Source organism: Fomitopsis serialis, assembly GCF_022376445.1.
Source record: "Fomitopsis serialis strain Sig1Antser10 chromosome Unknown B0H18scaffold_84, whole genome shotgun sequence".
NCBI classification, from domain to species: domain Eukaryota; kingdom Fungi; phylum Basidiomycota; class Agaricomycetes; order Polyporales; family Fomitopsidaceae; genus Fomitopsis; species Fomitopsis serialis.
The window spans coordinates 24,155-38,741 of record NW_025955044.1 but is presented as its reverse complement, the minus strand read 5'-3'; the positions used below and the strand labels follow the sequence as shown (position 1 = coordinate 38,741).

Sequence of the window (14,587 nt, the reverse complement as noted above, 5' to 3'; positions counted from 1 at the left end):
TCCTCAGCCTGATCCGACCGTGTTGACGTAATTTGTCCATGTGCTGCTGAACGTGCAGTGTCCGTGAGCGCGTATGCTACGGTACTTATTCTGCGCTGCCCACTTCCGCGCATGCGACGTCGCTGATTCTTCTGCATTCCGCGGAGTGGCCTCCCTCGAGAGACCTTCGCAGTGGAGCGTTGCGCACTGGCAGCGCGAGACGTACTGGGAAACGGTATGCATCCGTGTCCCGCGTGCTGCAATCTTCACTGACGACGGGTGCTAGTAGAGCTGGCCCGCATCGACGTGGACGGCGCGTAGAGGTAGCGAGGTTGGGGTGGTGAGAGTGGTGAGCGACCAAAGGCGAGTGAAGGGACGTTGGGCGCAATATTACGAAGTGGGAGGAGCGACGGGCTGCAGCTGGCTTACGATTCGGATTGGTCAGCGCGGTACGTGAGCATTCGAGACGCTTACCCAGCTAATACGGTCACGCGTGTCTTCACGCCATCCGTCCGTCCTCGCGTTGCTGGCCTGCCGATATGTAGAGCCCGTCCCTAGTGGTCGTCCGCTGGCGGAGTGGACGCTGCTGTGTGAGAGGTTGACGCCGCTACGCCGCGTCCAGGGATTTGGACCATGAAGGGAAGGAGATGGTCGGTCATGCGGGCGAGCCACGGAACTGAATTTAGCGTCCGATAAGCGCCCAAGATTGCATCTTTACCGGTCGCTTCGTTCCTCCGCAGAACACCGGTACCAGCGGGCCACGTCAGGATAGGGCCAGTATTGATGTCATCGCGCGCCGCGCATGACGGGAGTCTGGGCGTGACGGGATAAGCCGTCGACAGCGGTCGAAATGTCCAAGAAACTTGAAGGCAGAAGGTCGAGGTCGGTTGAGTGGAGCAACGCGCGATCGTCGATGCTCCAGCTCGTCGTCTCGATGCAGTGCGAACGTCGCGCCGAGTCGGGAGAATTCCGATCACCATCTAGAGTGTTGTGGCGGATATCTTCTTGACGTGTGCATCCGCCCTTCGTACAAACTCCTTGATGTCGCGAGCACGCAGATCGCCGTCTTTGTCAACGAAGAGTCGGCAGCATAGCGCGCGCATCTTGTCAGGCTGTCGACTTCGGTCGGCACCGCGAACCATCCTTGAACAATTAGATGGCTTACTGATTCAGGGAACCCCCCGTACGCGCCTACAAGCGCGTCGTTCAAATCCTTGTCGGATGCGTGGCTTGGCTTCTTGAGGGCCGTTGTGAGAACGTCGATCGACGACCCGCGCGCGCCCAATAGCTGGTGAGCTTTCGCTTGACGATGATACCTGCATCTGAATGAGTCCGCCGCGCCGAACTGAGAAATCTGCCACTGCACATACGCCTTTCCGTAGTTCTCGTCAAACGTCGCCGCCCTCTCTGCGTCCGCCAAAGCCTTCTTCGCATCCTGGCCTTCGCCCTCTAGCAACAACGCCGCCGCTCGGTTCGCAAGGCAGATGGCGGTCACCCGCTTGATGTCTCGCGTCTGCTCGACCGTCGGATTCTGTGCTATCGCATCAGCGAGGAACTCGTAGGCTTCGGAGTAGTGCTTGATGGCGGCGGTACGGTCCTTGCGTCCGATGGCCTCGTTACCGAGTTGTTTCTCCTCCTCGGCGCGCTTGATTGCCTTTGCGACACCCTGGATGCTGAGGCTGTGGGCGCCCAAACCGACCCTTTCTGCTTCCTCGCTGCGAGAAAGATGGGTGACTAAGTACAAGAGGGCGTTCATAAGCGAAAGGGCGTTCATAACAAAGGTACGAACAATGTTTCTGAACGCCAGCTGAACGGCGCCGGAAGAGAGTCCAGGAAGGGACGAAGTGCATCAACATGTGGACTGAGTTTGTAAGCGATCACACGCAGACTGGGTGCACAGGGTAGGTTAGGTGGCAATGGAGATGCGATCGCCTACTTAAGAGCTCTAGAGTGATGGCAAACTCAATGGACCACACACTCATCGATATACGGTCATACATACTTCAGCAAGACGTCAGACGAAAGCATCCCCGGCAAGACCATTTCTTGCACCAGGAACTGGTCCCGATCGTCGTCTTCGAGTAACAGTCAGCCTGAATCAGCCTTGGAACGAAGCTGCAGATCGCAAACGTACATATGATGATGCCGAACGCAGGCGTGCTTCCTGGTAAGTACTCGCCTTGGTGAACCTGTGGATCCTTGCCTTGAAAGCCCACGGGCGAGAGCTGCATGACCCAGAATGCATTGTCCCGCACTGGAACCTTCTTATAATCGAATGTGGACGCCTGGTCGTCAGAAGTCCTCGACCCGGCAACGGCAGACAGCCACTGTTCCATACTCGGGCCATGATACCATCTTGGACATGTACAGCTGCCTGGCATCGTAGTTCATCGACCCTGTTCCTTTTACAAATGTGCGTTGATGTCGTACTGCCGTCCACTCTTTTACTCGTCTCGGTCGCATGTCTGCGTCCGCACCGCAGACTGAGGTGCTCGCTCTCGCCAGTTTGTTTTCCGCAGTACAATGTTTGACCCCTTGCTTACGCCGGTTCCTGTCTATCATACACACCCGGCAGTCGTACGTCCGCAAAGACCGCCTAGGAGCAGCGGCGATCGCGAGCAACGTGCCCGCGTGTCACTCTCACCGGTGCATGTCGTCCGGTGCTCACGCCGCAGAACTTCCACATGCTCGGCGCGCAGGTCCTCCACGCTGACCACCGATGCCGCGGCCTGCCCCTCCCCGTTCTGCACGAGCTGCTTACGCTACACACCCGCGGTCAGTCTACACTTCTGGTGTGCTTGGACGGTGGATGAGCTTCACCATCCCTAGCGAAATCCCAATGGCCTTCGAGAGCGGACCGGGTTCGTATAGGTCGAGCCCGAGGCCGCCCAACTGCGACTCCCCGCCCTCGGGCCGCTCGATGAGTTTGAAGGTGTTCTTCCCGGCGACCTCGGCCATGTGGTATGAGTTCCTCCCGGCGTTGTTCACGCCGAACCAGCCCACCGCGTCGCCGACGGCGAAGAGATTCGGATACGGTACATTCACCGGCTCGTCTCCCCCGTTCTGAGCGCGCTTGTCTGACAGATAGGGGCCGTTACACGCCGCCTCCATGGAGTCGGTGCCGTCCGACTTGGGAGGAAGCGGGTGCCGCCACGTCCCGGCGACGCGTGTCTGACCTTTCTTGGGGCCTTCCGAAATGACCGCCTCGGGGACTGCTTGAGCCATGAGACCCGTGTTGGGAACTGGCTCGTGCACCGAAGCTGGGCGGGAGATGTGAGTACAAGTCCCGTCTAGAAGCATGCTAGAGCTATTCACAATGCCTTCGGCGCGAATCTCTCGTCCGCTCACTGTCCGAACAATGCGCTCCTTCTGTCCGTCCGCATCAATCACGGATTTGCCCTTCTGGTAAGTGAGTTCGAGCTTGTTGCCAAGGTTGGTGGGGATGTCTAGCCCAAAGAGTGTAGAGTCACTCTTCCGTTATGCATGCCCTTTACAAAGGTTGGTAGGAGTTGTGTGCGAGAGTAGAGGAGAGTGATATATCTCGATGGGTGCCTCTCCTTGTCCGTCGAGTACTCTGACCAAACAGGGTGAGCAGCTCGCAGGTGTTCAGGCAGCATGCAAGTACTCACGAACACCAAGAGGTCCTCCACCCACCACAAGTATACTCGGCGCACTCTCGTCTCGCTCCCCCGAACTGCTGCAGACAGCTGATAGCGCCTCAGCCACAGCGGAGATGGGCGACTGACGCTTGCCCACGATGTTCTGCGCCATAGCTTTCGTGGTGGCGAACACGTCCGGATCGTCCGGTAGGCCCCCAGAGGTTGTTGCGCGCGGTAGGTGGCTCCCGAACGCGTGCAGTGCGTGGTCGAAGTCGAGCCTCCGCTCCGGTTCTTCAACGCCGTGCTTGGGGAGCGCGTGGGGGAGCGCCAGCAAGTTGGGCGTGAGCGACGTGATATAGGCGTGCAGGAGTACGGTCTCTGCGAGTAGCGTCGGTCGCGGAGAGTCATCATGCATCATAGGCCGTATCGATGAATCGATGACGGCCTTCTGCTCGTGCCCGGGGAGGACATATAGATAGGCGCTAGTAGCTGAAGTGTCGATTTAGAGAGAGTACATGTGCACACAGCATGCGCACCTGTCAACAGCGCATGACCGATGAGCGGTGTAGATATTGGAGCAACTGTGGAGGGAGGAGATGGTCGAGTGGGCCTGTCGAGCCGCAGATCCGGAGGTACACAAATTGAGACGATTGTCGGCGGACAGGTGCAGCGTCCTCGACGAGCTCAGTTGGCGCCTCGATGCCGATGTTGGGAGACGAGTGCAGCGGGAGCTGGCCGAACTTGACCGGTCAGTGGCGGTAGTGCTATACATAGGCGTCAGTCACACTCAACGGGGCGGGAAGACAGCGCACCATGACAGGGAAGACACCCTGCTTCGTCTCACCTGCGTAGTTGATGCCGATGACGACTATCTCCATATGATTCAAGTTGATCTCAATAAGCGTGGTGCTGCTCACGCCCTTCGTGAAACGGTTCACCGGGAGCTCGCCCGCGTTGTAGTCCGGCTCGCCGGAATCCTTCAGCTCTTCCTCCGTCGGACGGATGAGCATGTTGTTCTGCGGGGCGTGATGCCAGCGCCCGACGTGGCGGTTCGAGGCACAAGGACGACTTGCCATGAACAGACCGTGATAAGCCCGCGCAGATGACCCGTCATAGGCATAGATGTTGTCCAAGGTATTGAGGTAGTCAACGGCACGCTCACGGTTGATCGATGATCTCGAACGTGTCTGTCGAGCAACGAGACGCGTCAGCTAAAACCTTCTCAAGTAAACGCGATAACGCACGCTCGTCCATCATGATGCTGACACTCCCTCACTATATATCGGGCAAGCAGACGGGGCGCAGTCCGGGGGACGGGCGGGTCGTGTACGGGGAGGTGGACGAAATGTTGATCAACGAACCCCTCGCAGAGATGACGACATCCTCATTTCGGATGGCATCCTCGTAGAGCGGAGCAACAGACGCGTTGCGCCTGATCTGAACCCGGTCCATGTCGAAACTGGCCCGAGAGAGATATCCTAGGTCACGGCCAACCAATGTCAGTTGCAGTACGGGAATGAAGTGGCTGGAGGATGGCTGGTGAACGTACGCCAAAGCGCGGCGCGGGCCATTAAGGCGAGACTTCTGAAATCTGGTCAGACGAAGGAAGGACTTGGACTGAAGGACTGCGCACGTCACATTGATGCGGAGCCTACCCAGCTTGGGTACCGCAACAACTGGGTGGTAGGAGAGGACGTGCAGGGCCGAGACGGACGACGGTACGGGCAGAAGTGCTCGTCGTGCCACGCTACTACTCCAGCCGGCGAAATGTCGGAGAAGGACGGTAGCCACGTGCATCGCGCGTGAAGGCACGGTCCTCGTACTTGCTGAGCGTGAAGCTGCCCCGCCAATCCCAACCTGAGCTAGCTGCACACACGTCTTCCGGTTGCACGAAGGAATGGGACGAGAAGAATACGGGTGCATGACGGGCGCGATGCTAGGCTGAGTTCACAGTCACCAACGCCTCGGAGCCGTCCTGGACAGCGCAGTCTGCCTTGGGCCCCAAGCCGCCCCGTCTCCGTGCGCATATACACCGGCGGAGTCCCTGATTGGGGTGGTCTGAGTCGAGGAGTCGGGTGAGTTCGCCTGAGCTCCCACCGCCCGTGAGGCCTCCTGCTGGCGGTACGTCCTGTCTCGTTCGTCCACAGTTCGCGCATTCCTGCTTACAACTCCCTTTGGTTGTGTACATTCGCATCTCTATCCTTCAATGCCAACTCATCCGCGGGCGCCGCCCATCATCCGCCTCCTCGACTGAACCGGCTGCTCGGTAGTCGCGTCAAGTGGTACCGCGTCGAAGCCGTCGGCGGCGCCCTTCCGCCAGGCGTCCAGGCATGAGCCCCAGAGAAGACGAGAGGGTTCCGAGTTCCGCGTGGGAGGCTTGTAGGAGCAGGAGGCGGTGATGGCTGAGGGGCGTACGGTGTGATTATATGCAATCGAGTCCGTACAGTACTGACTGACAGCTTACCTGTCTACGCAGATGACAGTACAGCAGTGGCGGAAGCAGGTTCATCACCCCGGCGCAAAGTACGAGCACTGCTGTCTGAAGGGTAGCATAGAAGACTGTGGATATTGTCTAGTGCCAGTGGACGCGCCGTCACAGATTCAAACGATCGTCGCGGAGTATGCACGGGATTCACAACATAATCTTCCACTTATACCCGTTCTCGCTCGTCGCAAACTGCTCGACGGAACTTGGTGCGTTATATTGGTATGCGATAGTCCAACAACAATTCCAAGCAGACGTACAGGAGGCGATCCGCGTCCGTACCGAACGAATGGTACACGAGACAATACAGAAAATGGCTAGCAACACATTGCTCGCGGGAGTTCCAGGCAATCCGGTGAGCAAACACATGTGTATCGTAGAGCACACCCAGTCAGTGTGTACATATCAAGATTTCCGAGACCGTAGCTTACAAGAACATCGCGAACGAGCACAAGACTACACGAGTATCAGCTCACAGCAATCCAATAAATTGACCGTACACCGAGAGATTCGTCTAGCATCAGTCACAGCTCATCAAGAATCGGCCCTGCGATGAACGTCAGCATTCGGCGACAATGGTCTATCCAGCAACGCACGACGTACATGTCGATGCTATCATCCTCCCTCTTCCTCATCAGCCGTTGTTCGCGTCCTGGCTGGCCGACTCGGAATGCGACTCGGACGATTGTGTAGATGTGTCGCCCGGTGGGGTTGATCCCTCCTGACTCGGATGAGCGTCGCCGCCTTGAATCTTGATGTTCATCAGCGTCCTCGATTACGCTTCTGACCTCCTCGCGAGAGCCCGCGTCCGCATCCGCGCTTGCCTCTGCTACTGCGCGCGCGGCATCTGAGTCGTCTGCACGCGGTTCGGCGGCATCCAGTGGCTGTGACTGCTCGATTCGGGCCGCGTCCTGCTCCTTCGGGGGCGATTCGTCGAGCGTCATAGCGGTCGCCGGCGGGCCCGCTGACGGCTGGCGGTGCGGTGTCTGTTGCGCCGGGATCGGGCGCCACGCTCGAGCTAGCGTCCACGGCTCGTATCTCAACATGGGCTCCTGCGCTGCAATCCCTCTGAATCTTCGCCAGACGTCACGGCTAGAGATGATCAGCGACGATTGAACGAGTAGAGTGCAAGGTTCACCGCTTACATGAACTGCATCATAGGTCGTATCAGACTGCCCGTTCGCTGCTCCGGTGGATCCTGCTCGTCCCCAGCTTCCGATGTAGACTCTGAGTCAGTCGTCTGCGGAGAGTCGCCGCGTCGATCGCCTTCGCTCTGGGGCTCATCTGGAGTGCATTGGAGCCATCTGTCCCTTTCCAAGTGTCAGCATGTCTTGTACATTCTGAGCGTCGAAGATGACTGACCAGCTTTCCAGGTCTATGCTGGCCTGATCTAGGAGCTGGACTTGTGTCCAATGCATGTACCTTAGCAAACGAACTCGGAACCCTTGGACCGTCCCTGGCGGCGTCCATTCATCGCATTCCAGCAGCCACTGGAGTCGTCGCGCGATGCATTCTGTGGACGTCATGACGTCCCGGAGGATCTCGGTCGTACCCAAGAATCCATGGATGTCCTCGGGCTCCACCGCGCGGCCGACGGCGCGCGCGGAGGTTGACGCGGATGCCGTTGTCGAGCGCGGCGCCCGTGGCGGCGGCGCAGCCCATAAAGTCGAAGTTAGTGAGGAAGCCGAGCGAGCCGAGCGCGAACGGGAGCACGGGCGGGGCGATGCGCTGGAAGAGCCACGACGTGAAGAGCGCGGTGCCGTCGCCACCAAGCTGCAGGGCGACGCCAGCCAGGGCTCACTCTCGATGGGGGACGCGGGGAAGACACGCGCGCACTGCGACGACGAACTGGCGATCGCGGGCAATCCTGCGAGCACGAGATGTTGGCTGTCGAGCCGGTTTGAATGTTGTGAGCGGCAGCATGTTGGTAATAGGAAAGGATTTGCCACTGATGAGCAGTTCGGAGTGCAGCTCGATGATGGGTGCATCGCCAGCGAGCAGTGTGGTTCACTAGCACTCTGGGAGAATTTAAGCTTATGAAGTAGAACCCGGCGCCAACCCGACGCCCCGTCACTCGAGTGCCATCCTCAGCTCGTCATCCTTCTGATCACCCTCGTCTTCCTCGTGCTGCTCACCGAGATTCTTCTGCTCGAGGCAATAATGCCCAGTAGAGTTTCTTGAGCTGCGTCGAGAACGTATGTGTACTCGGCGAGCTATCCTCCGATCGCCCGGCATTGGGGTGCTCAAGCAGACCCGAGGGGGCAGAGGAGTCGGTGGTTGCTGATGAGAGAGTGAAGTTCGATGAGAGGGCGAAGTCCGCGTAGGAAGCGGAGGAGGTAGATGAAGCGGAGACTTCTCCAGAACACTTGGGTGTCGGCGTGGGGCGGTCTCCATGTGGCGGCGGCGTTGGGTGATGCTTGTGGTCGGGTGAGGACATAGAACAACAAATCACGAACTGGGTCGTCCTTGCGAGGAGAGTTGTCTAAGTGGATCGAGTGCCTCTCTGGACTGGGGAGCAGCCTGGCGCGGCCCATGTGGCACGGCCCCGCGGAGCATACGAGCTCGGCGGAGCGTCCGGCGTGGTTTCTGGCTCGGCGGCGATAATGACTCGTCGGGGCTGGCGGCATTGGGGTTGTAGAGTTTGCTTGGACTGCCGGCGGATGGGCCTGCCTGGTGTCGGATGAAGGACGGGGAGAGGAGGTAGCGGTGATCTTGAGGCGGCGCGAAAAGCTTCAGCATCGGCTTCCATCGCGGATGGCGAGGTCTGATTGACGGTGATAGTGGAGGAGCATGCAGCCGACGAGAGGAGAGGGCGCGCGGTGGTCGGGGAGTGGAAGAAGAGCCTGAGGGTGCGGGCGTTCGGCCGGCTCGTTTTGTTGCACTGCGAGCGCAGTCGCGGCGGGTCAGAATCCATGCGAAAACGCGGCTACAGAGCTACGTACGCGGCATGCCTGCACTGGAACACGACAAATTGTTTGCAGGATCTGTGTGTTGCACCGGCCTGCGGGGCGCGGCCGCGGGGGATAGCTGCGGTGAGTCGGACCCAGTGGTGAGGCGACGGCGAGGGCCTCCCGGCGACGAAGACAGGCGTAGGAAGGAGGATGAGGCGCCCGTATGCGGCTTGCGGGTGTTTGTCAGGAGAGCACTACTCGGCGTACTCACTGCGCGATGTTCGGTGGCGGAGTGAGGCGGCAGCATCTGGGTGGGCACGTCCTATGAGGGTGTACCTTCGATTTCCAAGCAAGCTTCCTGCTCGCTTTGCTGCTCGCCCTGCGCCCTTCCCTCCATCCTTCCTATCCTCCTCGCATTCTTCTCGCTCTGCGCTCGTCGTGTTCTGGATGGTGTGGTCGCTCGAGCTCGAGGCTGGACTCGCGCGCGCGTTGCGTTGCGCGAGTCTTGGTTCATGTGGCTGTGTTACTTGTCACCAGAGCCCCAGGGCGTCGAGTGGAAGTCGCTAGATTCAAAAGGAGCGCCTCCTGGGTCAGGAGCGCAAGCGAGAGTGGGAGAGGGAGGCCGGAGATGGTCAACGTTGAGCGATCCGGCGGAGGCACTGTCCTCCGGTGCTCTGTGCGGACCTGCAACAGGGCTGGTACATGAGTAAGTAGACAACTTATGCTCGTTCAAGTTATCTGCCTGACGCACCTAATGCGTCGCGGGCATTCGTTCTTCTTCCGACATGCGTGGAGGAGTCGCGCTACTTCGCAGCCTGCTCGACATGTCGCGGGCCTTCAGCGTCAAGTGGTTATGCTGGCCCGAGGGAGATGGAGGCGGACGGCGGATGCGACGTGCCAGACCACGGATGTGGACGTGTTCGAGAGCCCAAATCGGAGCCCGCGGTTGCGTCCAATAATGCTCAAGTCGGGGAACTTCAGCTTCAGTGATCGCGCGGTACGCAGGTCTTGCCGCATTTGGGAATCACCCTACCCAACCTGCATGTGGCTCGCAGCGCATTGGGCCCTGCAACTGGGGGGTCAAATTCTAAGCACAGATAAGTACTTAGGTCGAACGGTGTACATACCATCAGTGTCCATGCAAATTTGCAGCCGGCACACGGTGCAAGTAAATATACTAGGTCAATATACTGGCAGGACGGGCGTCTGCCTGGCGCAGACGCCGGTTCTGCACCGCACGAGCGCTATAAGCCCTTAGAATGTGCCTGCGCGCAGTGCACCACAGTCTCACCTGCTGTTATGCATGTTGCTCACGTGTAGTCGGCTCAATACATGCGGAAGAAACTCAAGCCTCGTCGGTTATCCATGTACTCATGTGCTGATTTGTCGCTGCCAATCTCGGAAGGGCAGATATTTATTAACTGCCTGAGTACTACACAAGCCTTGCATCTGCACTCGGCGCAACAGAGATCGTACGGCTACGAGTACTACGGACCTCATAATAGATACTCCCTTCAGTGGCTAATTTGAGGTCAGCGCTGCGCCTTCGTTTTTTTGGACGCTCCTCAACCTCAGTGTTCTCCTTGACGTCCTGCATGTCTGCCTCAGGCTGATCAAAGCGGACGATCTTGGAAGGCCATCCACCACGCGCGAGGCTATCCTCATGCTCTCGCTTTCGCTTGCCGGCGCCCTTCCTGTCCCGCCCGATACGTTCAATGCCACCAATTTCGCGCATGCGCAAAGAGTGTGGAATGGCCTCACTGAGTCGACACACAGAGACGCTGCCAGAGAGAAAAGAATGGGCTCACATGAAGAACAAGAAAACTGTTCCACTCACATTGGTTCCTTCTGCCCCGCACCTTGCCTCTTAATTAGGCGTGCCATGCCACAATATTCAAGAGGTCCTCGGGCGGCTGTCATGGTCTTCATGACGGTGTATTGGAAAGTCTCCTTTTCCATCTCGTCCACAGGGACCACAGAGTACAGTACCTCTGCACTTGGTCTATTACTGCTGGCTCTATGATATGAATCGCTGGTCAGTCATTGACAGTACCCGACTGGTTATGAACTCACAAGAGTTCTTTGCCCGGTCCGATGAGATTTGATGGGAACTCTGGATAGATTGACCATAGGACTTTCTGGCCTTCCGCCCGATATAGCCGTGTATACACGCTGGATGCCCTCGACTCCGCGCCATCAACAAACAGGGAGTCCAAGTAGAAAGATGGCTTCAGATTAGTTGGTTGTGATTGAGTCAGACCTGACCGCCACCGCGGCAGACTGAAGTGAGTGGTGGTTGGCATTAGACCACACTTTGACACTCACCGAGTCCAGCTAGCGCATCAGTCAGGGGATCCTTGGGCTCGGCAGGCGACCATGCCAGGAACTGCCATTCCTCACCAAAAATGAGATGGCCAAGTTGGATCTCCTTGTCTTGAATCGCTGGTCGAATGAAGGAAGGCTCAAAGATATCCCAGAGACAACATTCCGCACTGCGGGTGACGTCCTCGTTCATGCTGCTGTACCTGTCCAGTACCAACTTCGGAGCCAATGAGTTCAAATATCTGGTAGGCAACAATAGAGGAAATAAACACGCACTAAGTATTCATTGTATAACTCTTTTGACCTCGCAGACAGGTTGGTTCGTTGTTTCCCATACACGTGCAACCAAGAGAGGTAGCGAAGACGCTGATTTTGGTCCGCAGCGAGGATGAACCCATGCCAGCATGGCTGGAGCAATTTCCTATGAAATCACTGTTAGTAGATTGTCCGATTCAGATGCCAGAACGACAATCTCGTACTTTAAGTCCTCATGACCACGACGAGCAAACGTCCAAAATGCTTCGCAGAGGCGTGCAACACGCGACGGACACCGGAAGACTTCATATTCAGTGAGAAAGACAGACAGCCCTGAGACGAGATCAGTTATCGCATACTCAATTCTAATGACAGTGCTCTTACCAGCCATAAAGAATACCTCAACAACGGAGTACACACCTAGCCCGCCAAACACGATGTCCGCCTCTCGGACTACATTGATTGCAAGTCCACCCATGTTCACACTGTCACTTTCCCAGCGGTTCCTCATCCACTCAACTAATCCTTCAAGAAATTTAGCAAAGTCGGAATATACATCTGCATGGCGGATGGGGAGCTCATCCCTTGACGGCGCCCAATGAGGCTAGAGCAGAGCGCTTCAGAAACCCAATTGCAAACGGAAGTAGCAATTGAACAAAGCAGCTCACCGTGAAAATCTTGTCAAGTGTGGGGAAAGCCAGCACATATGGCCCGAAATCGAAAGCTACACCTATCTTGAAGCCGCGGTTCTGTATGAAAGCAACGAGTTGAGTATCAATCAATGAGGCTGTACGATGAGGAAGGTACTCACAAATTCATCAACTTTGCAAATCTCAACATCCCATTGCTGCCTGCTGTATATTTGTGCCATGGTATGCGTCTGCAGGTGTATCTGTTGATATCAGAACCTCAGTATGACATACCACATGGCAATGGCAAGGTCGGCAAACTTCTGCCAGTGAGTCGTTACTACTGCGAGTACTCACCTGGAAATGCAGGCGACCGAAATCCAGAATCAACGATCTTGGCGTACGTTCCACAGACTGGAGGACAAGATCTTGAAGCGGAAGGAGTGTACCTCGCCCAGAGAATGGAGGAGGAGGGAAGATGCGTTGTTGCGCATGCTGAGACCCACGCTTGTACTTGCACTTTGGGTCCAGGGGAATGACCTGTCCAGAGGCTGCTGGACTGTGGGCAGCAAACTTCTTCCGCTCTTTCTTGGTAGGATCTGCCCAGATTTGTTGTAGGTTGAGCTCGGTACCCGCCGTCTGCATAGCTTCCAGCCAGCGAGAGATGGTCGTAAACGAGGCGATGAGTTCACGGTACTCTGGCATGATTGAGTGACGGATGAAAGCCCGGCAGTGCTGTGTACTAGAGACGAGACGCGACACGGTCAGACAAAAAGGCGACACGACAGAACGCAACAGCACACAGTCTTAACTGACGCAAGACGGCGCGACGCGACGCGCTGCGCTCGACGCGTTGTGTCACACTCGTCACAACTAGTGACAACAAGTGTGGTTCCGGTTCACTAGTGGCCTAGTAAGTTACGCAAAACAGGAACGTGTGGGGTCCAAATCAATGTTTTCTAATGCGCCTCTGTGTATGTATATCTATCTATCTAAACTTAGTAAAAGGTCCCCCTTTTATGAAGGTCCCCGGGCCGTTGCTTAGTATAAGCTGGTCTGCTTAATGAAGCGTGCCCAAGCGATCTATAAGCCATACCTAGGTACTAGATGAGTCCGATGAAACGTTGCCTAAGCACACACTGCTGGCTATCTGCCACGGGTTCTGCATAGACACAGTGAATACATGTATAGCATTGATTCGGAAATGGTAAATACAGGATCTACAGCAGTACAGGGAACGGGCAGTCTGCAAACGGGTGAAAAGAGAGGCGAGCGGCGAGCATCGAGCCCTCCAACGAGGACGGGGACAGATGCGAGATGATGACGGTCGCAAAGAAAATTGGCGGCAGGCGAAACCGCTCGCTGCCGAGTCGCTCGGCTGGAGGCTCGTTCCAACTTCGCGCGCTGGGCCGAAACTGACACTACTGGGTAAGATAGGGAGTCTGACCGATGAAACTTTTAATACTAGTGCTCAGCAGGAAATAGGAGCCGTATATTGTGTATCAGTACCGTCGAGTCGTGCTGCACTGCGGCATGCGATGCGATAATGTAAAAGGCCGGTCGGGCCGCTGTCCAGGATCGACCCATATTGAATGCGGCGACGGGCTGATCTACGAGTCAGCGAACACGAGCGGACGTCGACCAAAATCACGACTCACCAAGCAGTTCGTTCAGTGAATTCCTGACGCACGCTCCTTCGTCGCACTGTGTCGCTACCTACCCTCGGACTCGCCCAAACGCGAACTTCGCTACACCCTATCCTCGAGCTCCCACCCAAAGTGCACACCCAGCCCGCCGCCGTCAAACACGCTCCTTTCAGTCCCGATTCCGTCGCGCGATGACGTCAAGAGATCGTCTGAACTCCCGATATGGGAGACGATCCCCCGCCTATTTGTGGATGTCAGCGCAATGTCCATGTCCGGAGCGCCCTCCAGAGTGAGTACCGCGTCTGCCTCCGCCCCGCCTGTCTCGTTTGACTCCGCCCACAGGAACACGATCCGCCGTGTCCTCTCCGACTACCCGCTACCGCAGGCCACCCAGCAGTCCCGCGTCCGCATTGCGCCATTCGAATGGATCCACGGGACGACTCGCCTGCGCCGCCGGGGATGCTTCGTAGTCGCACGCAGGGCAGCAGAACCCTCTCGCGACATGGCCGTCACGCAGGTGTGTATAGAATACAGAGTTCGATGTCCGGCTCTCTGAAGCCTGCACATGGAATACGGACGTCGACTCGACTCGACTTCCCGGCGCGTGTCACGACAACCGAGCGGACACACGGCCCGCTTCCTGCCATGCGTACCTGGGACGTGACCGGATTGCGTCTACGTCGAGCGAGCGCGCTCGTTTCGTTCGTCTTGCACGTCCGCGTCAGACGGCGGGTCGAGGACGAGCAAACAACCGGCCCAAGCTCGAACGTGGACGGACGCG

The 14,587-nt window shown here is 57.3% G+C and overlaps 5 protein-coding genes across 5 annotated transcripts; all 5 read right to left on the bottom strand.

Annotated features, from left to right (window-relative positions):
* Positions 1–959: 959 nt before the first annotated feature.
* On the bottom strand, positions 960–2,315 carry B0H18DRAFT_882487 (uncharacterized protein; the record flags this gene model as incomplete). Its single annotated transcript, XM_048040908.1, has 6 exons — positions 960–1,091; positions 1,145–1,295; positions 1,350–1,694; positions 1,769–1,911; positions 1,978–2,054; positions 2,114–2,315. 6 exons carry the CDS (start codon positions 2,313–2,315, stop codon positions 960–962), a joined length of 1,050 nt encoding a protein of 349 aa, XP_047889167.1.
* Positions 2,316–2,650: 335 nt separating this feature from the next.
* Positions 2,651–3,342, bottom strand: B0H18DRAFT_660376 (uncharacterized protein). The gene is made up of 2 exons (XM_048039008.1): positions 3,295–3,342; positions 2,651–3,239 (listed from the first exon to the last, which is right to left on the bottom strand). The coding sequence occupies exon 2, from the start codon at positions 3,202–3,204 to the stop codon at positions 2,761–2,763; it is 444 nt and encodes a 147-aa protein (XP_047889166.1). The 5' UTR covers positions 3,205–3,239; positions 3,295–3,342; the 3' UTR covers positions 2,651–2,760.
* A 772-nt stretch (positions 3,343–4,114) lies between these two features.
* Positions 4,115–5,418, bottom strand: B0H18DRAFT_1214063 (uncharacterized protein; the record flags this gene model as incomplete). Its single annotated transcript, XM_048036558.1, has 6 exons — positions 5,212–5,418; positions 5,128–5,162; positions 4,875–5,056; positions 4,496–4,765; positions 4,423–4,446; positions 4,115–4,309 (listed from the first exon to the last, which is right to left on the bottom strand). The coding sequence occupies exons 1-6, from the start codon at positions 5,373–5,375 to the stop codon at positions 4,118–4,120; spliced, it is 867 nt and encodes a 288-aa protein (XP_047889165.1). The 5' UTR covers positions 5,376–5,418.
* A 1,146-nt stretch (positions 5,419–6,564) lies between these two features.
* Positions 6,565–7,986, bottom strand: B0H18DRAFT_1214062 (uncharacterized protein; the record flags this gene model as incomplete). Its single annotated transcript, XM_048036557.1, has 5 exons — positions 6,565–6,610; positions 6,667–7,155; positions 7,209–7,373; positions 7,616–7,836; positions 7,900–7,986. The coding sequence occupies 5 exons, from the start codon at positions 7,984–7,986 to the stop codon at positions 6,598–6,600; spliced, it is 975 nt and encodes a 324-aa protein (XP_047889164.1). The 3' UTR covers positions 6,565–6,597.
* A 2,400-nt stretch (positions 7,987–10,386) lies between these two features.
* Positions 10,387–12,865, bottom strand: B0H18DRAFT_1106829 (uncharacterized protein; the record flags this gene model as incomplete). The annotated part of the gene is made up of 11 exons (XM_048032693.1): positions 10,387–10,735; positions 10,792–10,971; positions 11,028–11,067; positions 11,280–11,493; positions 11,553–11,697; positions 11,756–11,864; positions 11,952–12,135; positions 12,200–12,280; positions 12,343–12,423; positions 12,518–12,588; positions 12,610–12,865. 11 exons carry the CDS (start codon positions 12,863–12,865, stop codon positions 10,387–10,389), a joined length of 1,710 nt encoding a protein of 569 aa, XP_047889163.1.
* Positions 12,866–14,587: the final 1,722 nt, after the last annotated feature.

Coding starts and splice junctions, on each gene's coding strand:
- B0H18DRAFT_660376 (XM_048039008.1), bottom strand. CDS start 3,204: ATGGCTCAAGCAGTCCCCGAGGCGGTCATTTCGGAAGGCCCCAAGAAA.